The 25882-nt window shown below is 55.0% G+C and overlaps 1 protein-coding gene across 2 annotated transcripts in view; it reads right to left on the bottom strand.

Moving 5' to 3' along the window:
• SYNPO (synaptopodin) overlaps window positions 1–24993 on the bottom strand; it is a 36972-nt gene extending 11979 nt beyond the window's left edge. Inside the window, exon 1 of one of the 2 annotated variants that reach the window (XM_059417176.1) lies at window positions 24487–24993. In XM_059417176.1, coding sequence (XP_059273159.1) covers window positions 24487–24871 — 385 coding nt within the window. In that variant the 5' untranslated portion in view covers window positions 24872–24993. Of the gene's footprint in view, window positions 1–4082; window positions 4238–24486 lie in introns of those variants that run through there. The other variant, XM_059417177.1, reaches the window with a different exon arrangement.
• Window positions 24994–25882: the final 889 nt, after the last annotated feature.

Below are 25882 nucleotides of genomic sequence, written 5' to 3'. Positions count from 1 at the left end.
ACTCAGTCTAGGGCTGCGGAGTCTGGGGCCTGAGGTTGGTGATCAGGCTATCAGGCTGGGGTCAGACCCCTGTTAATCCATAAGCTCACTGCAGGCAACCACTTCTCTCTATATCCCCAGTACCCAGCTGGCACACCATTGGTGCTCAATTTATGCTTATGGAACAATGAATGAACAAAAGGACCAGTGGACAGATGGACGAGATAGCCTGTGGCCATGGTCAACAGCTCCGTCAGTGGCTGGGAAAACTCCTCCCTCTGTCATCCTCCCTCTCCCCCTCCTGACTGTGGGAAGCTAATTAGTTCTTGAGGAATCTGACCCTGCCCTCCCTCCTACCATGCCCTCATTAGCACTGGCCGTGACATGCTGAATGGGTCTCCAGGGACAGTCTTTCTAGGCATCCTGCCAGCGAGGCTCAGAATTCATGGGCTCCCAGAGCTGGAAGGGCCCTTACAGAGGAGCTATTTGACCACTACCCCCATTACATAGATGAGAAAACTGAGGCCCAGAGCGTCACACTAGGGTCACAGGGAGGCCCACACAGAAGAGAGGCTCTCTGGTCCCTACCTCCTTCTCCCCTCCTCCCATCAGGATCTGGCTCCCCACCCACACATACCTGTGCCCACCTGTCCAGAAAAGCCTACCCTGTGCACGCCGACACCTGCTCCCTCCTGGTAGGACTCCTCTCCTGCCTGGGTTGCCCCATCTCTAAAAGATGAAGGATTTGTGGGTTTGGCCAGGCTGTCGCCCGGGGGTGGGGTCTTGAGTGGGGGCACACAGGCCACACAGGAGGGCCCTGAGCGGTTGCTGGGTTCAAGCAGTGTTCACCTCCTCTGCTCTGCTGAGAAACCAGGACTCCTGGCCCGAATCCGGGCTCCGCCGTTTGCTACTTGTGCGACCTTGGCAAGTCCCCACACCTCTCAGAGCCAGTTTCCTTAACTGAGGAGCAGTGATAAAAGCTCTGACGTTAGGGTTGCAAGGCTGCAATGAGTTCATGAATGCCAGCAGTACTCATTGTCATCAAGCCCCGGGGGACAGGGCAGAGGGTGCATGCTACCCCCGGAGAAGCTGCTCTGTGGTGACCATACTCTACTCCCTGGAAGGGGTCAGAAATTTTTCTGGCAAAGGAGGTTCTTCCCTAAGATCAGGATCCTGAGAAGGGATGTGACTCTCTTAAGGTCATACCTGCAGGGGATTTCAGCATTATGGAGAGGCAGGGATTACTGCCCCAAACTACGGAGCCTCAGGGTCTTGGGAATGGCCACCACTGGGTCTAACTACCCTCATAATTCCTGTGTCCCTAAGACCACACCCCTGAGTTATAAGCCTCTGTTTACACACTCCACTGACGGGGAGCTCACTACCCTAAAGAGCTGCCTTCTACTAATGCGTACACCTTTGCTATAAAGTCACTCTTTATGTGAACTCCCAACCTCTACTGCCACATAGATGAAAAGCTTTTTCTTTCCAACCTGAGAGCCCTGTAGAGATTCACAGACACAATTCCCCTCCCCATGGGGCATGGTCAGGATACACATCCGTCGTCATCCCACTAGTGTTTCCTATGACACAACTACTAACATTGATTATACATATTATCTTATTTAATTCACACAACAATGCTATGAAGCATTAACTATTATTATCCACTTTGTAGTAATGAGAAAACCAAGGCTTGGAGAGGTAAAGTGAGTTGCCTGAGGTCACAGAGCCAGAAAGTAGCGGAGCTGGCTCATCTCGGCTCTGTGTGACTCCGGAGAGCACCAAGCCTTCTGGCTAACTCGTTCCCACAGCCTGAGGCTCCTAGAAAGTGCTTCAGGGTTTGAATAATCCAGACCTCCCAATATCCCCGCACTTGCCTGTTTTTCTCCTTGCTTCTCTGCTTCCATCCTGTCCCCAGATTTGTTCTAAAGGCCATGGGTTTCGAAAATGCTCAAAATGTCAGAGCATGAAGGGCCCTTGGGGGCTAAGCAGGCCTGGGAGGCTGAGAGAGGGAAAGGGTGGCAGAGTAGGCCTTGGGCCAGGACCCTGTCTGCTGACCCCCAGCTGGGCTTGGAACTCCGCCCAGTCCCCCTGCTGCTGTTCTGGGACAAGAGGAGGGCAGCAGAAAAGGCCAAGGGGTGAGAGAGCCCTGCCTCCAAGAGAGCTCCCCCCCCCCCCCCCCCCCCGCCCCAGCCTGCAGTGACTCCACGGAAAAGGAATCCGGCAGGAGGCTTGGGCAAGACCCTGCCAGCGATCCAGCCGATTTCTGCCACCCTGCACAAAGCTGAGAGAAGTGGGGCTGGGCTAGCCACAGGCACCCCAGAGTCCCACATTTCAGGGCACCAGGGGAGGGGGGCCCCTAAGTCCCCCAGAGCAGGAACTGGTGCCCCTGGCCGTACCCCAGCCAGCCAGGACCTAGATGGGGCTCCCCAAAGCCGGAGAAGCAGGAGGCGGCCAAGGACCATGGGGGGATATGTATCTCGACTGAGCCCCCCATTTGCACAGCTGCGGCCTGTGCCTGTGTCAGCCACGACGCCCCCCTCTTCTCAGGATGGGGTGCTGGCCCTTGAAAGACCCATTCTGGACAGTGGATCAGGAGTTCTGAAGACAGGCCTTCGGGAGAGGAAGGGGTGAGGGCAGACACAAGGAAGAGCTGCCCAGGGTAAGGACACCTGGGTAACTGCCTAAGTACACAGGGTAAGGACACTTAGGTAACTCCCTAAGTGTAGGGGAGACAAGAAGCCCCAAGGACAGTTGTCAGAATGAGGACCACAATGGCCATCATGCAGCCCCTGCCACTGACCAGGGGCCGCGCTGCATACTTTACACCCATCCTCCTTCTCAATTCTTGCCCCACACTCGAGAGGCCAGCCCTCTCATTCTCCCGAGTTGGCAGATGAACCTGCAGCTCAGAAAGACCTATCCAAGTCCATACAACTTGCAAGTAGCTGAGCTGACTTTCAAAATTCTAAGTCTGGTTGCTGAGTCTCATTCCTTAACCGTTCTGCCTTCTAGACCCAGACTTTGGAGGGAAGGACACCAAGAGAGGCTCCAGAGCACTTGGACAAGGCTCTGCAGGACGGCCTGTTTCTCCGCCTCACGGTCCCTGTCCCCAGCAGTGCCCTCTCCCCTCTCAGCTGCCTAGAACAAGCCATGCTCTCTCCCTTTTTTCTCGCAGGAGAAGAGCTGATAGAACTCATTCTTACTAAGGTAGAAATGACTGCTAGGAAATGAGAGACCAGTAGAATGGAGAGAGCATAGTATCAGGAAGCAGGAGACCTGAGTTCCAGTTGTGCTTAGGCAGAGATAAGCCCTTTCTCCGAGCCTGATCACCCCTGTAGGCAGTTGCCTGGTCTGCTGACCATCAGGCCTGTCTGGACGGAGGATCTGAAGGAAAGAGGTGGGGCAGGGGAAGGGAGGCCAGAGCAGAAGGTCAGGACAGGGAGAGAATTCAAGGAAATGCTTCTTCACACGGCTACAGTCAATGGGAGTACCCAGGCCCCAAAGAGGGTGGCGTGGGACAGGGAGCCAGAGGAGGGAATGGAGACTGGCTGGAGGCAGCCCATTGTGGTCGCCTGGGAGTCTTGGCAATGGGACAGGTGAGCAGGCTGGGTAAACCGCCCCCCTGCCGGGGTCAGGAAGGAACCAATGGCTGGCCGCTACACAACCTCTGGCTCAGCTAGGGGCAGGAAGATGAACTGGGCCTGAGTAATGGCCTGGCCGCCTTGCCAGCCCCTACCCCATCTTCTCCCGGCCGCAGGAGGAAATGACACAGCCTCTGTTCCCTAGGGAGTGCTCCAACCATGCCAAAGTCCCAGGGAGTGCAACCTGACTGAATCTCAGCAGGCTGCCAGCCGTCCTCTCAGGAGGAGAGTAATTCACACTAAGGTGAGGAGGACTGCCAGGCATGGGAGATGCATAAGAACAGAAACAGGGAGCCCCAGACCTAGCTCCAGCCTTGCCACTAACAGGCTGGCAGAAGTCATCCATACCTCTTTTCTTGATGCCCAGAGGGGAGCTGAGACCAGAGAGGGAGGCCAGAGGCCCTAAGTCACACACCCCAAACCACAAAGGCACTGCCGTGTGCTCCTCTTACTCACTCCAGCTGGGTCCTCCCTGCAGCCCAGCTTCCCCCTGGATGCTGAGCCGGCCTCGGTTCTCAAAGCCTCCGGGAAAGGCAGCCAATTGCCCTGCTGACAAAGAGAGGAAAATCCCACTTCGAAGGCAGTGCAGGAGCTGGATGTGACTTCTCTCCTCCACAGATGACTCAGCCCAGCTCTTTATCAGGAAAACCGATTTTGCAACAGCTTTTTAAATGGCCTCTCCGCCCCCCCAGTCTCTCCTCCGCCAATCTACCCGCCCCGTGATGCCAGATTCATCTTCCTCTGCCTGGCTTCGCTCATTTCTCTCTCCTGCCTCCCCAGGATGTGGAGGATCAAACAGCAAGTCCTCATCACGGCATTCAGGGCCCCTGCCGCCAGAGCCTGCCTGAGGGCTTACTAACCTGCTCTCTGTGCCCTCCCAGCGGCCACAGAGAACCCAAGGGCTCCCATGCGCCCCCTGGCAGTTCCCGCCTCCCCTGTGTGGTCTGCACCTGATCAGGGGTCCCAAGGTCTTCCCTTCTGTATTCTCCCCTGTCCCCCACATCTTCCACGTGTGCTCGCAGAATAACAATAAAGTCAATGAAGACAACAATAGCCATCATGCGAGGAGCACCAGCCGCTGCTAAGCAAAGGGGTGAGCTTGTATTTTCTCAATGAAACCTCACACCAACTCATAGGGGAGGCTTCCCGACCTGTGTTGTGGAAAAAGAGACCCACAGAATTAGAGAGCTCACCCCGGGTCCCACAGCCAGCAAGGGGGCAGGCAGAGCAGAGTTGGAGCTGGGAGTCTGGTGCCAACCAAGCCTGGGCTGGTGCCAACCAAGCCTTGTTCTGAAGAGCTCATTTTCCCCATCCCCCATCCAGGCTCAGCCCAGCAGCTGCTGCTTCCAGGAAGCCCTCATGGATCCATCCAGACTCCTGAGATCAGTGCTCCACCCCTAGCTCAAGCCGGCCCCAGGGCCTCAGAGCAGGCTGAGAAAGTTTAGGAGCCAAGGCCTGAGGGGAAGCAGGCCTAGCCCAACTCCTGGCATCTGTAGCTGGAAGTGGGTTGGGATCAGGCAGGAAGAATGGGTGGGTTGGGGGGAAACTAAGAAGAAGGTTGTCAGGTGGGTGTGGGCCTTAGCTGGCAGCAATCCCTTTAGGCCACAGGCATTGCTCATTGCTGGGCCTCTGCTGTAGGGTCCTTTTCTGCCAAGGACCAGGAGCCACCACCCCTCTCCTATCTGCTCTACTGGCCTAAACACCAATCTACAATTACATTTTCAGGGACTTGAACATGGTGACCTAGAGAGAGGCAGGCTTAGCCCCAGGTGCACAGCAAACTGGAAAGGACTGGTTCACAAAGATCCAAGCTCAGACTCGGGGCCCCCAGTTCCTACTTGAGCCCAGGTAAGCCAGGCCTGCCCAGCCAAGTCCTCTCCTGTTGCACCAGCCTCCATCACCCCAGCCCTGGGAGCCTCCAGAATATGCAAAGAACTGCCACACCCTGCCCTTCCAGACAGAATGTTTCATCCAGGAGACAAAAGGCAGTGAGCCAGTCTGGGGAGAGATGACTTCCCCCAAACTGCCTCTGCCAGGGGTGTGGTGGGCCTAGTCCATCTCTGGGTCTCCAGCACCCAGCCCAGGGCCTGGCACATTGGGCCCTCCACAAAGATGCAGCCCTTTCTCTTGGCCTGTAGCATCCTGGGGCCAGAGTAGGTCTTCATCCTTTCTCAATGCCCCCACACTCAGCAGAGGCTGGCACTCATTCAGGTGTGGAGGAAATTAATGAATGAAGGATGAGCCCTCCCCAAATCCAAATCCACCTTCACAGTTTGCCCCACCATTGGGAGCCAATTTCTAGAAACCTCTAGATCTCAGATTCATCTAGATTCTAGATCAGACCTCTAGAGGGTACTTCCTGGAAGAAATGGGGAGAAGGAAGGAGAGAGGGAGCAACATGTCTATGGGAGGAGAGGGAGACGAAACTTCAAATCACAGGGTTTGACCTAAGAGGCAGAATATTCCATTAAGCACTGCGAGAATTAATTAGGAAGAAGGAATCCCAGAAGGCTTCCTGGAGGAGGAGGCATATGTATATGCTCTAGGTCTTGAAAGATGGCGCTGTGGAGGCTTTCCAAGCAATAGTGCCAGCCCAGCGGAAGCTGGAAGGCTCAAGGCAATCCCCACCCCACTCCCCTCCACCACCCCTACCCCAAATCAAGACCAGCTGGAAAGGAAGGCACCTTTGAGAGGAACACAGCCCAACGCTGGGCTTGCCCGCCGTAGTCTGAGAGTGAATGGGGTATTCCAGGGGGAGTTCCACCGAAGCTGTGTATACATTACATGGCACATTCCCCCAGGGGACCAGCGGCACCGTGGTACCTGGGCCTCCAGGTGGGTTACACAACAGCCCACCGTCCAGGCCGCAGATTCAGCCTGACCCTGCTCTGCATCCGCCTCGGCCTCCTCAGCCATCTGTCTGGGCCGCTTCCCTCTTCCAGAAGAGGCTGCTGCAGCGAAAGTGAAGGCCAGCACCCTGTGGTAAATTCCCCACATTCCTTCCTCACAGAAAAATAAATAGCCTGGGAGAAAGAACGCAGGAGGAATGATAATGACGGCCTGGCCCGGGCTTAGAGGAGTCCTGGCAGCAGGGTAACGAGCGCAGGGAGCCTGAGCGCCTGGAGGAGCCCAGGGCCACAGTGGACCCGGTGCCTGTCCCCTGGAAGCTGCCGGGCCCCGGGCTCCTGGAGGCTCCCTAGGCCATGCCAAATCTCTGAGGTCTCAAGCTTGCTCACATCTGCCTAAGAAGGCTCTGGGAATCCCTTGGTCAGGGCAGGTGACTGCGGAGGGCAAACTTGTCGGGGCGGGACACACTTGACTTTTATCACTCAAGCTGCTATTTGCTGGGAATTTCTTAAGTTCCAGACATTCGGTTTAAGTAGTATCATTAGGTTATTATGTTGTTTCATTTTCTCTTTGCAAGCTATGGCCTGGGGATGCCATTATACCCATTTGACAGAGGAGAAAACAGGCTCAGAAAGGTTTTTGGGCTTTGCCAAGGTTATCTGGCCGGTTAGTGGTATGCGGTCTCCACTCCCGCCTCTCACTCCCACGTCCGTTCAGCCTGCCTGCCCTTTCCAGAAAGCCTTCCTCGACCAAGTCCAGCCGAAGGCGCAGCCTGTTCTCCTCCTATGCCCTGTTCAAGCAGGCGTCCTGTAACACTCGCAGACTGCCTTCCGTAGATCACCTCACCTCTCTGGGTCTCGACTCCCTCAACAGTGAAACAGAGATCATAATATCTGCTTTGCAGAGTCGCTGCTGCGTAAATGAGATGCAGAAATGCTTCCTGTGGTATGAAATTTTGTACTCGCCTGAGGGGGACCGAACTCAGCTGTTTGCACAAAGCCCCCTCTGCATAACTCTGCAAGGCCCAGGCTCTGTCTGTCTGTCTCTTTTCCTCCCTTCTCGGGCCCTCTCTGGGTCTGGTCTTGCTCTTCTGCTCACAGTCAGGCACAGCCCAACTGCCCCGCACTCTCAAATTCCTCCCTCCCCCAGCATCCTCTCGAGCCAACATGTTGTAGCAGAGAGAACCAGGTTTGAATCCCAGGTATGCCCCTTGCTAGACGTGAGTGCCCAGGCCCTTTAGGAGTGCCCCAGCTACAAGAGTCCCAGGAGGGAACGCGCGGCCATGGCTGGCTTCCACCTCCCTACAGCCTGGAGGGCACCGTGGCCCAGGGCATGCGGGAGGCTGCCGACCCTGCCATGCGCTCATGCCATCCCCCAGTGACCAGGCCTGTCTGGCTCACCTCCAGCAGGAGGAGTCTGCTGCCAGAGGACAGGCTGGACCACCCAGCCCTTGCCTGCTCCTTGTCCCTCAAACTGCAAAAAAAACAGAAGACTAGAGGCCAAGAGATTTGGCCCCAGGATCTGTCCTGTCACAGTTTGGGTGAGACACTGGACTATTTCCTGACCATCTTTGGGCTTCTGTTTGTCCATGTGTCCAAAGAGAGGATCAGATTGGAACAATGATTCCTAGAGTATGGTGTCCCACGCCTCTAGCGGAAGCCAAAGGATCTAAGTGGGACCCCGAGACCTGAAATCATACTAGGTAGGTAGGTTTCACGTGGGTAGTGACAGAGGAGTGTAACGAACACGTCAAACCTGTGAAGGGCATATTCCTGCTTGGGGAAAAGTAGGTATTTCGGTAATGAAAGTTAGACACTTTAAAGGAAAAAAGGAAGTAGAGGTGGTGATGGACTCGTTTCCTCCCCCAATATTTACTGTACCCCAGCCAAGGGCATGGCACTGTTCACAGCCATGAAGAGTGACGGACAAAGGTCCCTGCTTGCATTTTGGTAGGGGAGCAAGATGACACCTACACGAGTTAACGAGATAAAGCAGGGACGAGACATATACTGACTGCATGGGGGAGGGGGAGGGTCTGCAAAGAGAAATACAGTAGCTGAAGCCCCTGAGAAGTCACACCTGCGTGAAGAAGTAAGCAGGTGAGGGAGTGAGGCCTGCGTGTGTGTAGGAAAAGAGAGAGATCAGGCGGAGGGAACAGGGAGTGTTAAGGTCCTGAGGCAGGCTCGCACCTGGCAGGTCTAAGGATGGGGCCTGTAAGGTGGATGTGGGGATGGATGCGGGGACGGGGTGCCTGGGTGGCTCAGAGGGTTAAGCCTCTGCCTTCAGCCAGGGTCATGATCTCGAGGTACTGGGATTGAGCTCTGCATTGGGCTCTCTGCTCGGCGGAGAGCCTGCTTCCCCCGCTCTCTCTCTGCCTGCCTCTCTGCCTACTTGTGATCTCTTTCTCTCTCTGTCAAATAAATAACTAAAATTTTAAAAAAAGAAAAAAGAGAAGAAAAGAAACCAAGTTCTCTAATGGTTCATCAGGATCTGAGGGATCCCCCTGCTTGGCAGTCATTTGTGCATGCACGCGTGCACGTACACGCACGCGTGCGGGCACACACGCATGCATGCACACACCCTGCAACATGCATTCTCGGTAGCTTCTCAGTGCTGGCGACAGCCTACCCTGCAGCAGCACCTCCGCCTCTGTGCTCTCGCCAACATGCACAGGCGCTGCCTGTTTCACGCCTGCAGTACACGGAGGCCTGCCGGCACCCCCTCAGAGGGGGCAGAACCTATACGCGAGTGTGTATGCACTGAGCACCTGCACGTGTGCCAGCAAGACACATGGCTCCCCGGGTGGCCAACTGGCCCAGATGCACCTGCCGCAGGCGGAGGGCCCATGAAGCCCTCTCCCACCAGCTTGCCCAGTCCACCCATGGGGAGCTGAGCTGCCACACGGCCCCTGCCTGGAGGGCACACGCTACTGTAAAAGGTTAAGTGCACGGCGAGTGTGACTTCAAATTCTCCTCTCCAGCCTCTCTGCCCTTCGGTCCTGGTCTCCACTTTCCAGCAATATGTAAGAATCTACCCCCGATACTCAAATGTGCCAGTGGGTTTTATCCTTGCGGAAAGTGTCCCCTTTTCTACCCATGCTGCAATTAAACAGAAAAGCCATGTAAAATGCCTCGCAGGGCACTGTAAATGTTACCAGCTGCCACCAGCATTACCACATGTCACCATCCCCGTCCCTGGCTTTGTGCCTTCAGGTTGCGGGCTTGGGGGCTGCGGGTATACAGAGCAGCTGATGAGCAGAGAGGCCGTTCCCTCTCTGGCCCAGAGCAGAAACCTGCAGGTGCTCAAGGATCCCTCAGGAAGTATGTCCCAAAGGCACATTCCTGGGATCCACCCCAGCCCTGGATCACAGATTGTCCACCTTAACAGTCCCCCTGAGGGGTTCTGAAACACTGCCAAGTTGGGGATCCACTGGGCTTTACAACGCATGCTTTTATTAACGTGTTTATAAGTGAATTAACATACGAGGAAATGGCTGGAACATAGTTTGATACATAGGGAGACCCCATAATGTTAACGAAAAATACACTTAAGAAGATACATGCATTTACGTAATATGCCATCCCTTGGCTGTGCGCCCTTTTCTCGTTTTACCAGCCCCTTCGCATCTGTCAGAGACAGAAGCCGAGCAGGGATTGTTACACTATTTTCTAGACCAAACGACTGAGGCAGAGAGCGACCAAGGGGCCTGGCCAGAATCTCCCAGAATGCAGCTCTCCCTCCGCTCAACATCATGAGGCCCCAGGGCCTTATCGCCTCATCCCCAATCGCTCTGACTTTTGGCCCACAGTGTACCTGTCCTTTCCCTACGGGCTTGCGAAGCCTCCAGACACACATGACTTCTCCAGTAACTCCAGGTTCACCAAGAACAGGACAACCACAAACAGGTCAGTTCCTTCTAGCCATAATGTCCCTCTCACCGGGCAGTGCAGGGGCTCCCCCAATTCCCTCAATGGTACCTTACATGCTACCATTTGATCCCAAGTGGTCCTTCTGTTCCCAGCACCCCCAGTTCAAATGCCAGCTGAGCAGATCACTACCTTGAGCGCGTCCTATAAATGCTACGCCCAGCTTTCCCCCTTGTAAAGGTCTCCCCTCATCCCTACCCCGCAGCGTGGTTGTGCGGACTAGATCTCAGATGTGCCAAGCACCTAGCATCAGGCCTAGCACGGGTGCTCCTGGGAGGACACAGCGCCGTGGACTCACAGGCTCAAGTGGAAGCTTCTGGAAGGCAGGGATTCTGTTTCATTCACCTGTGTACCCACACCTACCGAGTATAATGTGTGCTCAATAAACATGTGTTGAATGAACACAGAAATGAAATGATATCTCCAAAACAACTCTGTCCTAGTCCCTGCTTCCCCTTCTATTTCATGACCCATTTCCCAGCTTAGGGGCTGGAGGCTCCGAGCAGGAATGGTCAGGGCCAAGAAGGGATGGGTGACGGGTTCATGGGAAGTGCCAATGACGGCCATCCGGGGAGGGTGGTGTTCTTCGAGCTCTGAATGTAATCCTGTTGACTCAGAGGCATAAATAATGCACTAGCATGTTCTCTCCTCACTGTCCTGTCATGCTAAGAATAGCACCGGCTACCCTTTCAGGAATTCCACAGGGAAGAGAACAGGACACCAAGATGGAGACAGGCAGGGAACAAGGTCTTGCCAGGCTGTGGATGGCCAAGCGCCCTCCCTCCAAGCCCAGCTTTCCAAGCCCGTGAAGACAAAGGACCCTGCACATCAGAACTCAAAGGGCTCTTCCAGGCACCTGGTCAGGGGCTCTCCAGGGGAAAAGAAGAAGCCAGAGAAGATGGGACACCACCCCACCCTCTTCCTGTTATCCTCTCCTCCTCCCTTCCGATGCCCCTCCTAATACGCCCAGGCCTCAACCACCCCACCACACTCCTCCCCGTCCCTGTTCGTGCGATGCATAAATACAGAGTGGGTGGTTCCCCTCTTATGTGTCTCATATGTAAAACTTCAGAGAGACAGGAAGATTCTGTAGCTTTCAATTTTTAAAAAAATGTTTAAGTTTAAAAGTGACCCACCTAGAACAGGGCCTCTCAAACTCCAATGTACACTCAATGTAATTGTTCAGGGATGTTGTTAAGACGCAGATTCGGACTCAGGAGGCGGAGGGTGAGGCCTGAGAGTCTCTTTCTAAGAAGTTCCAGGTGATGCTGATCGTGTATCCATAGGCCATATACTGAACACAGGAAACAGTATTTGCCTACGATACAGATGGAGAGGGCACCTGGGTGGCTCAGTAGGTTAAGTCTCTGCCTTAGGTCATGAGCCTCAGGCTCAGATCATGATCTCAGGGTCCTGGATCTAGACGGCATCGGGCTCTCTGCTCAGCAGGGAGCCTGCTTCCCCCGGCTCTCTACATGCCTCTCTGCTTACTTGTGATCTCTCTCTCCCTGTCAAATAAATAAATAAAGTCTTAAAAAACACACAAACAATACAGATGGAGAGGCTTAGGCCCAGAGAGCAGAAGGGAGGTACCCAAGAGCACACAGCAGACCTAGGCTCAGAACACAGTCCCCCAACTCCTCCTAGGATTTGCCGGGACAGACTCTGGAGTTGAATAGTGCTGCTTGGAGTGGGGCAGGGGACAGGAGGCAGTGACAGGCAGTGGCCAGAGATCCAGGGGCAGGCCTTCATTCAGCCACACCAAACCTCCTTGTGGCCACAGGCTCTCACAGGAATAAAAGAAAGTAAGAATTCTCCTGAACAGAGGCACTCAGCCGAGTAGGTAGCTAAGAACATGCCCTCACCAGCCTGCGTTTGAGGCCTGATAGACCACCAGAACCTCCTGGAAGGCAGGTGCATCTGATGGCCATTAGGCTGCAAAGAAGATCCGGACATTGGGTAAGGAGCCTAGGGGAGTGTGGAAGGACCCTGGGACAGCTCTCTCAGGGTGCAGCTCCAAGGGAAAGGAGAGAGAAGGCAGGACCAGCCTCCCACACCAGCGCTGGCAGTCACTCCTCCTTCCCAGGATGGGCCTCAAACCCCTTCCCAGGCTCTAGGCCCTGCATAACCAGCCCCGCTGCCCGTGAGCCCCCTGTTGCAGCCTCCTCCCAAAAGGAGCGTATCTTCCTGTCATACTGCCCCTCCTTCAAGCGCTCAGAGAGGGCCCAAGCACCTCCTCACCCCAGAGCCTTGGCATCAGCTGCTACTTAGAAAGCCTAGAATGCTTTCTTCCTTACCCCCTGGGTTGTCCCTTTCTGACCACACTTCTCACCCTTCAGGTCTGTTTCTGGGTCTCAGGGAGGGCTGCCTGCCCTCAGAGGTCACATTCCTCTGCCTCTCCTCCAAACTCTCATTAGATCTGTAATTCCATCATATTTTTCTGAGCGTCAGTCTGCCCTGACTGACGACAGTTAGCAGCCCTGGAGGGCAGGGGCCTTGGCTGTCCTTCCTCTGCTCTGCCCCTGCATTGCTGGGACTCCGTAAACTTTTGTCAACTGAGGGAAGGAAACGATGGATAAAAACATGGCTCACATCACTACTGCAAAAACCTCCGTGGTTTCTGGCCCTGCTCACCCTGAAGAAGTTGTACAAGACTGGGGTTCGCAAGATTCCCTCGGTCCAGTCCTCTGCTCTGCTGGTCTCCAGCCCAGTGGGCTTCACAGGGCACCTCGTTCCCTGAGATGGGTCTCTAGCATGGTCTGCTGGGTTGAAATGAGAGATGGAGTCTGGCAAAGACTTGGGAAGCTGTCAAGAGCTTTCACTGCTAGCACCACTCTGGTGTGTCTGAGGCCCAGAGAGGGAAAGAGCCCCAGTCAAGGCCACACAGCCAGCAGGTGCTGACAAGAGATCCCAGGCGGACAGCTTAAGCCTACGGCTGAGCTTCAGGCCCACCCAGGCTCAGTGAGAGCGCCATCTGCCTGGAGGCTGGGCAGGGGTAGGGAAGGGAGAACATTCAGCCTCAGGCCCAGAGCCAGGGTGGGGTGGGCGGAGCCCCCAGCGGGAGCCCTGAGTGGGGCCTGGCAGCTGGGCCTGGGGGAGCCAACTGGCGCCCGCTGGGTGATGGCATGCTGACTCCCCATGCGCGTGACAGTCTATTTTTTAATCAGCGCCCTCCCCCCAACTCCATGTACCCTCCCAAAGGGCCCAGTATCAGGAATCATGTCCTGGCTGAGACCAGAGCCACCTTGGAGACTAGGGGGAGGATCCCCAAGTCCCATCGCTTCAGGGAGCCCACGAGTACTAAACATCAGGGCAGGACAGTTGGCAAGGAAGAGCACCTCCCACCTGTGTGACCTTGGGTGGGTCCCTGGACCCTCTGACCTCAGTTTCCCCATCCGTATAGTGAGGGAAGGCATGCCAGACTCCACAGGAGGTCACTTCAACTCAAATTCTTGGGATCATGACACTAATGACACCCACTGGCCAGGCCCTGGCAGAGCTTCTGGGCCCACAGCCCTCCCAGGGTACACTTGATCCTCTCTGACCTACTCTCAGGGGACAAGGGGGTTGGGGAGAAAAGAGGCTGAGCTGCCTCAAGGGCCAACCCCAGAACCCCAGATCCCAGACCTCAGGTTCCTCTTTCCAGGACCTGAGGGACAGAGATGAGGAGGATCAAAAGGAATGCTGTGTGTTCTTAAGCAGGTGGCCTGGCCTCTCTGAGCCTCTGGCACACCATCTAGTAGAAGAGTTTGTACAGAAGCTATCTTCTGTACAGAAGCAAAACTGCCTGGGTTAGAATCTGGCTGCTTACCAGCTATGTGACCTTGGGAAGTTCACTTAACCTCTCTGTGCTTCAGTTTCCCATCTGTAAAACACTGATAATAACAGCACTTACTTCATGAAGTTGATGACATGTAAAGACCTTAGGATGCCCTTGGCACACAGTTAAGTAACCATAAACATTAACTTTTTTTTTTTAAAGAACTTTGGTTTTTATCTATCGAACACTCTTAAGTCTCCAAGAAATTTTATTCCAGAAGATTAGATGTGTGAGTCTCCGGTCAGCCTCCTCTCTGTCTGTGGGACTCATTCAGCCCGCCCCTTCCTAGCCTCTCCTGCTGGCTCCATGTTCTTAATGTCCGCCGAGCTCTTTCTCGCCCATGATCCCCTCACATCTTTTCTACCCCATTTCATCACAGCTCAGAACCAGAGCCTGAGCCCCAGAGGAAACGAATGATTTGCCCAAAACCACCAACCAGTTAGCTAAAACCAGAGGTTCAAGTATTTGTTCCCGAAGTGCAGTCCAGGCCCTTTTCCACTGCACTGTACCCATCCTCTGGCCATCAAAACCTGTTTCTGGCTAAACATCAAAAAGCCACTTATCCCAGGGGCGCATGGGTGGCTCAGTGGGTTAAAGCCTCTGCCTTCGGCTCAGGTCATGATCTGGGGGTCCTAGGATGGAGCCCTGCATTAGGCTCTCTGCTCAGCAGGGAGCCTGCTTCCCTTCCTCTCTCTCTCTCTGCCTACCTATGATCTCTGTCTGTCAAATAAATAAAATCTTAAAAAAAAAAAAAAGCCACTTATCCTGATATGAATCTTGAGCTAGTGTCCATCTCCTCAAAGGCTTGCTATTTTCACAGAGATCAAAACATGACAATACTATCTAAGAAGGAATAGTTATCTTTTTTAGCATTTATCATCATTTAATTTCAAGACAACAATAAAGATAGGGTTTATTATTATTTCTATTTATAGATGAGGAAATGCAAGCCCAGAAAGGTTATAGAATGTGCCTCCGATCTCCCAGCTAGCCAGGAGGAGAACCCAGGGGTCCAGCCACCGAATCTGCATGTTAGCCATACAGGAAACTGGTCACACAGGAGTAGGCTGAATTTTGCTTCACTTGCAGTGGCCCTGGGAGGCTGGGCAGGGGAGGAGAGGGTTGCTACAGCTCTACACTATACTGCCTCAACGAGTGGAAAAGATGAAGCCAGGATGGTGGAATTTCAGGCAGTGGCCAGTTGGTAAAGATTTCATTCTGGAGAGAGAGGGCTTTTGTAAGCCTCTGGAATTACAGGGCCTGGAGGCTGTCCCCACATTGATTCCTCTGGCCACACTGGGTAGCGACTGAGCCCCAGGGTCCGGGGACAGTTCACAAAGAACTATGAGCTCACACATACACAGGCCTAACTCAAAAGAGCCCAGCCACCCCCTCTGACCAGATCACAGGCCAGGGGCTCCTTTGGGTCTGCAGCCTGAAGCCATGAGGGATGAAGGCATTTTCATAATCTGCAGCCAATGGTCGCCCCCACCCGTACCCCAACCCCAGCTTCTGGTTTAAACCATTTATTGTCCTTTGAAATGCCCTTCCTCCCAACCAAATCCCTCCCCTTCTTCTAGATCCAGGTCCTGGACATGTCTCCTCCATGAAGCCAGCCATGACCACTCCTCCAGAAAATAATCAGGTCTCCACTCCAGTGGAATGAGAGAGGCCTTCCCTAACCACCAACACAAAGTAGCCCCTTCAAACTGTCCTCCATCTCAGTAGCATGGCTTTTGTGTATATATATATATATATATCTTTTTATCAGATAGATAAATTATATACATATATAATTGGTAGATAAATTATATACATATATAATTTATCTATCTGAAAATGTCTTATTTCTTTGCCATCCATTTTCTGGTCTATCTCTCTGATCAAAATGTGAGCTCCTTGAGGACAGGGACCCATCTATCTGTCTTGTTCACCACTGTAACCCTAGTGCCTAAGGACCCACCTCATCCTGTAGCTAGCCAGGGACACTGAAGTCCATAAAAAGAAAGGGATTCATCCAAGGTCACACAGCAAGCAAGCACAGATATCGGCTTAATACCCAGCTCCCTGATCTGCAGCCCAGGGCACTTGGCCATCCACCCCCCCGCCCCCCCATGACCCTCTGCTGGCCTATCTAGTCCCTGCCTCCACACAACAGTGGGGGCCAGAGCCTACAAACCCTCCACAATGGAGGCACCCAACCCAAGCTGGGCAGCCCTGCCTGCTTCCCCCCTCGGTCCCGCCCTTCCTGGCATCAACAGCTCTGATGAGCTCATGTCTGGAAGGCTGGGAGCTGCCCTGAAGGAAAGGTGCCTCTCAGGCCAGGCCCCTAGACCTGCAGGTGTGTAGAGCCCATGCAACGTCAGCACCGGCAGGTGGAAGGAGTGTGCTGACCCATGCCCCGTCTACCTTCTAGGCTCAGGGTGACATGTGGCAACCATGGCGAGAGGGCACGACCAGGGGGAAAAGAACATTCAGAGAAGTTTCCTCCTGTGCTTCTCCCATCTCTATAGATCTTCCTGTGTCACTTGCCCCCCTCCCTTATCAAGGAGCTGCTGTCCTAAGGAAAGTGGCTCTGCTGCCTTCTACTCATCCCATCCCCAGACTCAGTCTCCCCAACTCTAGAATGGGGAGCTTAGATAAAATGCTGACCGAAGAGGCTGAGGATTCTCTATGAAGTGGGCACCTGAATACTACAGGCTTTTGTCCTTTTGCTCACCTTAGGGGAAGGGCAACAGCCAACAAGAGAGGGAAGGGGGTAAAGGTTTTATTTTAACCATAAATGATGATTCCAACCACAGCTTAATTTGGATGCTAGTTTGGGATGTGGGGGGAGCTAGTCCACAACCTGCAAAGTGGGGGCCACCCTGAAAAAAGTGGGAGCTGAGGGCAGCACGGCAGCAAAAAACTTGTCTTTCAGAAGTTCTCTGAATATCAAACTATAGTGATTCTGGGGCATTCCCCTTGTACAGATGGGGAAACTGAAGACCAGAGAGAAGAGCCAAACCAAGGTTTCATATAGAGACAGAGGCCGGGGACCCCACTCCAAATGGCATTTTCAACTCCCTGGAGGAGCCCCATCCCACTGCCTGAGGTAATACAGAGGTTGGTCTGTGGCTCTGTCCCCCAGCACAGGACGGGGTCAGGCGTGGGGATGGTGACGGGCTGGTGGGCACCACGACTTCCAGTCCCTCCCAGCATACCCTAGTCCCTCTGATCAGCATCTGATCTCATCCCACCCTTGCAACATGACAGGGGTGGGGCACCCTGGAACTGCCTTTTCACCCATCTGGTCCCTGCTGTCTCCAAGGCAGTTGTCCCCTCAGGGGTCACTCTACTCACTCTCTCATGGGGAGCCAGAGAGGACAGGGCTTGTCTCCAGATCGCACAGCAAGTTGGTTTATTCCAGAGCCACTTGTCACTCAGGATAAAGTGGGAGTGGGGTGTCTGGCTCTTCCCTGCTCACTCTGGCTCCTTGTAGACAACCCAGACCGGGAATACAGGGGGTCCCTGTCCCAATCCAGAGTAAGCCCATAACTGGGGGTGGGGGGAGGGAGAAAGGGAGACCCTTTCCCCAGAGCCCTCAGAGAAGCCTTCTCAGGGGCTCTTTGGAGCCCCTGATTCCGCAATGTAGGGGCTCGGTAGGAGTCCCACCCTCCCCTCACTTCACTTCCATGGCCCCTCACCTCGGAGTAGTGGTCCGGCAGTTGTGCGAATCTGAGATAGAGCCCTTAAGACAGTTCCTTCTCTGCCCCCCTAGGCGCTCAGGAAGGGCCTCGATTTCCCCAGAGCGCTCGGCCGGTGGTCCCCGCGGTCGCAAGGTCCCGCGTCCTGCAAGCCTCGCCCTCGCCGCCGGAGCCCGGCGCCGCCGCCCCGCCCGCGGGAAGGGGGACGCGAGGCCAGCACACGCCGTTCTGCTACCCCACGGGCGCCCATGTTGGTCAACCCGGCGCGAGCCCGGCCCGCCTTTCCCGGAGCCGGCTAGGGGCCGCAGACCCCTCCGACCGGTGCCCACCCGTCAGCCCTGGCTGTCCCGGTCCCCGAGGTGCTTGCGGGTTGGGACTCGAAGGCCGGAGCCCCCGCGCAGCCCCGAGAAGTAGCTTCCCCGCGTCGGGGCGTCTTTCCGCTCCGGGGCTGCTCCAGAGATTCCCGATTTTTCAGACTACCCCCACCCCCGCCCCGGCCCCCCGCCACGGTACAGATGGGAAAACTGAGGTCCACAGTGTAGCAGCGACTCGGCCAAGGTCACCCTGCGCGCGGGCACTGGAGCCCAGATGTGCCACCTCCACCTGCGCGGCGCGGGGAACAGCACAGGTGGGAAGGGGCGAGGCTCGCCGGGCGCCGGCACCCCTGCCCCGCCAGCTCCCCTCACTCACCTCCTGCCGCCGCGCGCTGTCCCGGGGCTCACCGGCGCCGCCGCCGCCACCGCGTACCTGGCCGCGTCCGTCAGTGCGCCCCGCCCCCGAGACCCCCGCAGTCTCCGCTCCGCCCCGGGCGCCCCCTCCGCGTCGTTGCCGCCGCCGCCGCCACCACCTAGCGGGCTGCTCCGGGACCCGGAGCCGGGAGCCGGGAGGGCTGGGCGGGCGGGCGAGACGCGCTCCTGCCTCTCGCTCCCCGGGGCCCTAGCGCCGCCCCCCCCCCCCCCCCCCCCCCCCCCCCCCCCCCCCCCCCCCCCCCCCCCCCCCCCCCCCCCCCCCCCCCCCCCCCCCCGAGGGGCGACTCCCTCAACCCCACCCCGCGGGCTCGGCCCGGGGATCCCGGCGGTGCTCCTTTCCTCCCGCTTTCCTCCCTTGTGCCACACTCGAATGTCTCTCCGTTGCCTCCTCCTTTTTTGTTTCTCCAGGTCGGTCCCTAAATCTTCTGCTTTCATTTCGCCCAGTTCTTCCTGTCTCCCCATCTTTTCTCAATCCCACCAACCACCCCCTCTTAAATGGGTCTTTGTGATTCTTTCCCCATAACTGAACCACCCCCACCTCCCCAGACCCTTTCCTTTCATACCCAGATGCTGTACCCCTCAGGGCCATCTTCCCTCCCCCTTCTCAGCCCTGGTGCCTAGAATAACTGTCTACCTCGGTAGGACTCAGGCAAATGGGGACTGAGGAAGGTTGCCACCTCCCCTCTGGCCTGGGGCCATTCCAGGGCTTAACGGGTAGGTCAGCAACAGTAGGGGGTAGGGAGGCTGTGTGGCTCCTGCGTTTCAGTTCCCCATCTTTTCGTTGAACTAAACACCACTCAGATTGAGCTCAGCAGAGCCCCAGGACAGTGGTCAGTGTGCATCAGAATCAAGGGGATGCTGTTACAAGTCAAGACGCCCACCTTCTAGCACACCCTCCCAGTGGTGAGGAGGCCGTGGGCTCGGAACAGTTCTGATAACAAGCACCCTTTACACTCCCACCAATTTTGAAACAAAACTATGCTTGGAAAAATGTTGATCTGGGTTTTCACCAGAGTTTCCCTAGGTCCCAAGTACCCCACCCCTCCAAACCAGGGTGGTTCCACTTTCATTTGTCTTTCATATCAAGGTTCTGTGTTTAGATTTCTGCTAGAGGAAGTTAGAAGTGTGCTGACAGGAGCCCACCCTACCAGAGGTCCTGTGAAACCCAGAGCTGCAGGGGGCCTGGGTTTGGGGGACATCCCCTCTCCCCAGTGGGGACAGCATGCAGGAGGTCCCCTGCAGGAGTTTGGGGTGGTTCAGGTGACAGAGGGGCAAACCCTCCCTGGCTGCTCCCATCCCTCCGGTGGGCCTCAGGATCTGCAGAAAATTCTTCTGGTCCCATGGTAGCCTTAGCGCTGGGGCTGTCCCAAGTGGAGGTGGGAAGCATGGAGGGGGTCCTGGGGATTGGCACTGGGTAAGCTACTTCCTGCCTGATGAGTACATGTGCAAGAAAAGTGGCTATAGCCCAGCCTGTGGGAAACCAGGAAACAAACTGTGTGGGTGAGAGAGAGAGAGAGGGAGAGGGGAGAAGCTAGAATTACTGTGTGGGTGGGTATGAAAGAGACAGGGATGGGGAAGAGGAAGGAGGACAGAAAGTGGTTCAGTCTGTACGTAGGTGTGTGACAGTGGGTGTGCAAGAGTGGATATGCCTGTAGGAGAGAATGTGTGCATTCAGGAGAGATTTTAAAGTATAGGTATGTGAGCAAAAGAAAATGGAGAGAAGAACGTTCTTTTAACCTGTATGTAAGGAAGGGAATATATGTGCTTGGATATTTCCAGGTGGGACTGTAGTTCTGCGTACAAATCTGTGTATTCTGTGTGCACATGTATCCACATGTGAAAGGTAGGCATGCCTGAGTGAGGGATGTGTGTGTGTGTGTGTGTACTAGTGTATGCCTCATGCATGGGTATGTAGGTGTCTGAGGGCATGCACATGTGTACACGTGTGTGCAGATGTGTAATTATATGTGTGTGCCTATTGGCATAAGAACTGCATAGATGCACCTGTTGGGCGGGGGTGTGAGCGTGTGAGCAAGGTACATGTGAGCCTGTGCGCCTTGCTCCCACACCATTGCCCTTCTCTTTTGGTCACTGTGGAATGTGGAAGTGAGAGGGGGCATGGATGGTATCCTGACCGGTCTCTGCTCCGTCCTCTCTCCCACAGACCTAAAGAGCGGGGGCCTTGTCTTTGGCCCAATGATCAAGGTCGGCTCTTATCATGCCCAGGGGCTCTTCTGCCCCAACAGTATAGACACGGCCAGGGGCAGGGTGTATCTGACAAGCCAGATCCACACCCTCATCCCCACCTTAGAGGCTCAGAGCAGTGTCCGGTAAGAGTTGGAAAGGCCACCGAGTCCTTAGATAGATACCCTGGGTCCCCAATAATGAACGGCCTAGAAAAGAGGGAAGGTGGCTCTCCCCAAGCCATAGATACAGGAGGGCTGCATCAGCAGTGGGTCCCAGGTTTCCCTAAGTGTATTCGGTGTGTGTGTGGGGGGTGAGGGTGAACCATGGCTTGGCAGAATCCTCCACCATCCTCCAGAGCTTGAACAACCTTTTTCCAGCCCTAGGTGGGTGGAAGAACACAGCCTCCTGCCTCGTTTCCATGGAGACAAGGCAGCACAGAAGGTGGTTGAAAGCAGGGGCCCAGACCTCCTGGGGTTCAAATCTCTGCTCCTCCACCCACAGGCCTGAGACTGGGACAAGTCACTTAAATTCACTGTGCCTTAGTTTCCTCATCTGTGTAGCAGGGATAAGAAAAATATGAACTTCATCCAACTTGTTTAGAGGATGAAATGAAGTAACCTATACAAAGCATTTAGGATGGCGTGTGGCAACAGAACTGGGGCGGGGGGGGGGGGGGATGGCAAAAGCCCTGGGTTCTAGCTTTAGCTTGGCACCAACGTACTGTATGACCTTGGACAGGCTGCTTGCCATCTCTGGGCTTCAGGGTCGCCACAAGATTATTTCCAGAATGATGTCAACCAGCCCTGCCCAGTAATGAGCAGCTGAGATGTTGCAGTGAGGGCAGCAGCTCTGGGCTCTCTTAATGAGCTGTGGACCAGCGACTGCTGGCGGAGGCCCAGCCGTGAGCCCTACCCAACACATTCCTGCCCCTATATATTCTCTCCTGATGGCAGGAAACTTAAGCTGCGGGCTGCTACCCACCTCATCTCACTGAACCCTTTGCCCCTTGAGCCTTCAAGGACCCAGCTCTGCCCCACTCAGCTAGTACTCAGGCTCTAGAGAAATGGCACCAGTACCCACCCACCCCAGGTGGTGGGTGCCCAAGGCAGAAGATGCCATGACCCATCCTGCAAACTGCCAGTGGGCACTCAAGAGAGGCAGGTATAATTGCGGCAGGACGGTGTAATTGTCTGAAGATGCTTATAATCCCTTGGCGGTACTGGGAGGAAGCTTTAAAAGGAAGCCCTAATCCGCTAATAACCTGGCAGCCGCACAGGCCTCTTCCCTCCGGATCTCCAGGCAGAGAGAAGGGACTCTGGCCGCTCCCTTTCCCGAGGGAGCAGAAAGGCCAGAGTGGGCTATGACCCAAGACCACCCGGATTTCTATTCTCCCGTAAGACCTAGCTTCCTTCCAGTCTCCGCCTCCAAGAAGACTTCCCTGAGACACATCGTCCTAAGGTCACTCCTGTCCCCTCCACCCCTAGAATTTTTCAGGACAGAACTGGAGGCCATCTGGCTGGACATTAAAGGAAGAAATGAACCAGACTTCGAGGAAGAAGAACATGATCATAGTCTCAGCGCCCACACTATGTGACTTGGGCAAGGGACTTAGGTATCTGAGCCTCAGCCGTGTCTCCTGTAAAATGGGGAGATTTTGCTTTAGAAGGCTGCCTTAGAAGACTGTATAGTGAGAGGGTTGAGAATGGGATACTACAAAATGACCAAGCTCTGTGTAAGGTTCCAATAGGAACATGAAAGGTGGCCCCTCTCCACCCTTCATCCATGGTCTTTTCCACTCCAGGAGGTCACAGACAACACTCTCCCCCTGTAACTCCGGGATATGGTGGTGGCTAAGAACAAAGTCCCGTACTCAAAAAGCCATGGTTGAATCATGGCATAGCAGTTTACTAGTCAGGAGTCTTAGACAAGTCACTTATGTTCTTTGAGCCTCAGTCTTCTCATCCATGTAATGGACATAATCATAGTATGTCCCTCATGGAGATTGCTCTGAGGTTCAGTGAAATGATATATGTAAAGCACAGTGGGCTTGGCACATAAGGGCTTACTTAACGAATAATAGCTTTCGTACTGTTGAGTCGGTGATGATCATTTTAATTATTATTAATGTCCATCATGTGATCACTCTAAAATTTCCAAAACACTACCCCAATCTAAGATCACTGCAACCTCACAATGGCTCTGTGAGGTAGAGGGGACTCATATTTAATTTTGTTTTCACGAATGAGGAAACCAAGGGAAACTCACCAGAGGAATGCAATTTGCTGGGGTTTGGCCAGTTGGTATCAGGTCTAGAACCAGCACCCATGGCTCCCCACACTCGGCCAGGGTCTATGAGGGGAAAGGGAGCAGGTACTGGGGCTTGCAGGCTCTTGGGGACTTGAGTTTGGGCTGACTCTGGTATGAGGGCCCATCTCCAAGTTCAAGGCCGCAGGGCCCTCCTGGGTCCTCCTTCTTCTTGCCCTTGATGCATCGAAGGCATCTGCTGGATCCTGACCAGCCTCCTGTGTGATCCAAGCATAGGGGAGTGGGGAGATGGGTGGGGGCGATGGTGGCCATGGGTGGTGGTCAGAGCCTGGCAGGAATTATTTCAGAAAAGAGAGTGGGCGGGATGGTCGATGGGCTGTCAGCCAGGGGATCAGCCATGCCTGCAGAGAAACGACGTGTTCCTCCAGTTTTCTGACACATTAACCCTCCCAGGCCTGGGTCCCTCACATGCCCTGTGCCCCCAGCATCTGCTGGCTGTGGCTCCTGCCTCAGCAAGCATGGCTGGGCTCATGTCCTCTCCATCTGGGTCCACGTCAGGGTTTCCAGGGACCCAAGCAATGAAGGTGATTCAGTGTGGGTTTCCCTGTCCGGCCCTGCTCTGCTGTCTCCTTAGCCTGCGGGGGGTAGGGGGGCAGTGAGGGGAGTGGGGGGGAAATGCTCTCCCTTCCTCCTGTCCTCCCTCCTTCCTTTCCTCCATTTCCCCCTCCCTCCCTGACTCCCTTCCTTCCAGCAGTGCACTGTGAGCTCTTCCCTATACACTGTCTTTGGGTCTTCGCCCAGGCGATACGGATGGATCGGACCATGCCTCTGTCCTCTCTAACAGATGGGAAACTGGGGTGGGGAGAATGTGGTCCAGCTCAGCCACCAATAGGCCACCCAGAGCAGTGTCTTCCTCACTCCGGGGCCCGTTTTTCCACCTGTAAAATCAGGAGGTCCAATCGGATCAGAGATTTTAACCTCGACCTCGAAAACTGCACGAGGGCAAGAGCCTCATGGGCTTTGCCCAGTGCTGCGTCCCCAGCACCCTCGGGCAGCCGGCACACGATGTGTTCAGTGAGGCGGTCCTGCCCTGTCATGGCCTGGAATCCAAGGCCATTTGTTGCCATGGATGATTAAGGGGGGGGACGAGAGTGAGGGATGGACTTCTGTTGGCCAAGCCCGATCACAGGGCTTTCTCTCGTGGACTTCTCACGTGCCCTCTTTGACAGAGGAAAGAGTGGGCATAGATGGGGCCCAGCTGGATCTGCACAGAACTCCCAGCCCCCCATCTCCTCACAGCTATTAATTGGGGTGTGTCCAGGGGACTGTGAGGGACCCCGGTGGGCTCTGGCAGCCTAGGAGAAAAGGTCATGAGCTTACCTGGTCCCGCGCTGGGGCGGGGGGTGGCTATCACCACCTGCTGAGCCTTCACCGTGTCCCAGTCCTTGCTGGCACTGTTATCATGCTGGGGACATCCTTGGGCTTCCCTGGAGCAGCTGGGTGGCTGGATGCCCAGGGCATTGGGCAGGTCTGGTGCCCCTTGGGTGGCTCTGCAGGTCAAGTTGTCCCCATTCCTGCTGGCCACCCTGTCCTCCTCTAAGTTCATGAGCCCTGCCTCTCCCTGCAGGCCCTCCTCGCCACCGCTGTTCTCCTCAGCCTCCAAGGCCAGACACCTGTAGCTGCCATCAGGGATCCGGAAGGTGGAGGGGGTAGAGCTGTCTTCGCCGAGTCCGTGGGGTGGAGGTGGGAGGTGGGGACCCAGCATGGTGCGGCTTCTCCTCAGGGAGGCGGAGAAGCCGGGGCCAGGCTGGCCGCCTGGGTGAGCACCGGTCCTTTCTCCTCTTGGTGTCTCCTCTCTGGCTCGCTGAAGCTTTGTCTTCCTCAGCCAAGTCCCAGAGCTGGGGCAAGGTCCAACTGTGGGGCCCTCCTGGGCTGGGTGGGGTGGTAGGCCCTCAAGCCTTCCTCTCAGCCTGTGTCTGGGCTGTGAGGCCCTCCTTCAAGGTGATTTACCTGCCCAGAGAGAAAAGAAGCAGCACATGAGACAGTCTGCTGGGTGTTTTGGGTTGAGTTTCTGAGACCTGTCCATCTTAACGGGGCCGTGAGAATGGGCTGGGGTTTGGGGTACAGGTCTCACACACCCATGGGAAAAATCCCAAGCTTCAGCCACTCAGCATCCCGAATTTTCACCATTTCCTTATGCCACATGACCCCTTGTTTGCTTACTATTTTGCCATAAATCAACTTTAAATAACTTACTTCTATTACTTCAGACTTATCTTAAGTACGAATGGCAGGAAAACCACAAGTATGTTGTGCTAAGTCGTTTCCCCCCTAATACACGTTAAATAAATATCTAGTTATTTAAAGATACTTAACTGGGCACCGCCTAGAAAGAATTCTCTCACATGCCAGCAAAGGTACATACACCACAGGAATCCTGGGAACAATGGGGCGGAGGACATAAGGCGGGGCCCAGGGACTCCTTGAGGAGGCTGTGCACCAGGCTGGGGACAGTAGCAGTGATGTGTTTTTGTGCCAGGCTTTGAGCTAGACCCCCAGCCCTGCCACCTGTGGAGCTGGCAGCAAGTCCCATGGCCTCTCTGCACCTCAGCTTCCCCATCTGTAAAATAGGAACGTTAATATCTCCAATGTGGTGTTGCGTGGAGGATTAAGTGAGAAAAGGCATGCAGAGGACTCCGTTTGGGTTCTGAGATGTAATCGAATACACGTTGGCTGTTCTTTTATTGCACAAAAATGTCTTGAGCTTTTATTGCAT

Source organism: Mustela nigripes, chromosome 12 (assembly GCF_022355385.1).
Source record: "Mustela nigripes isolate SB6536 chromosome 12, MUSNIG.SB6536, whole genome shotgun sequence".
NCBI lineage: Eukaryota > Metazoa > Chordata > Mammalia > Carnivora > Mustelidae > Mustela > Mustela nigripes.
This window is presented reverse-complemented; position numbering and strand designations above follow the sequence as displayed.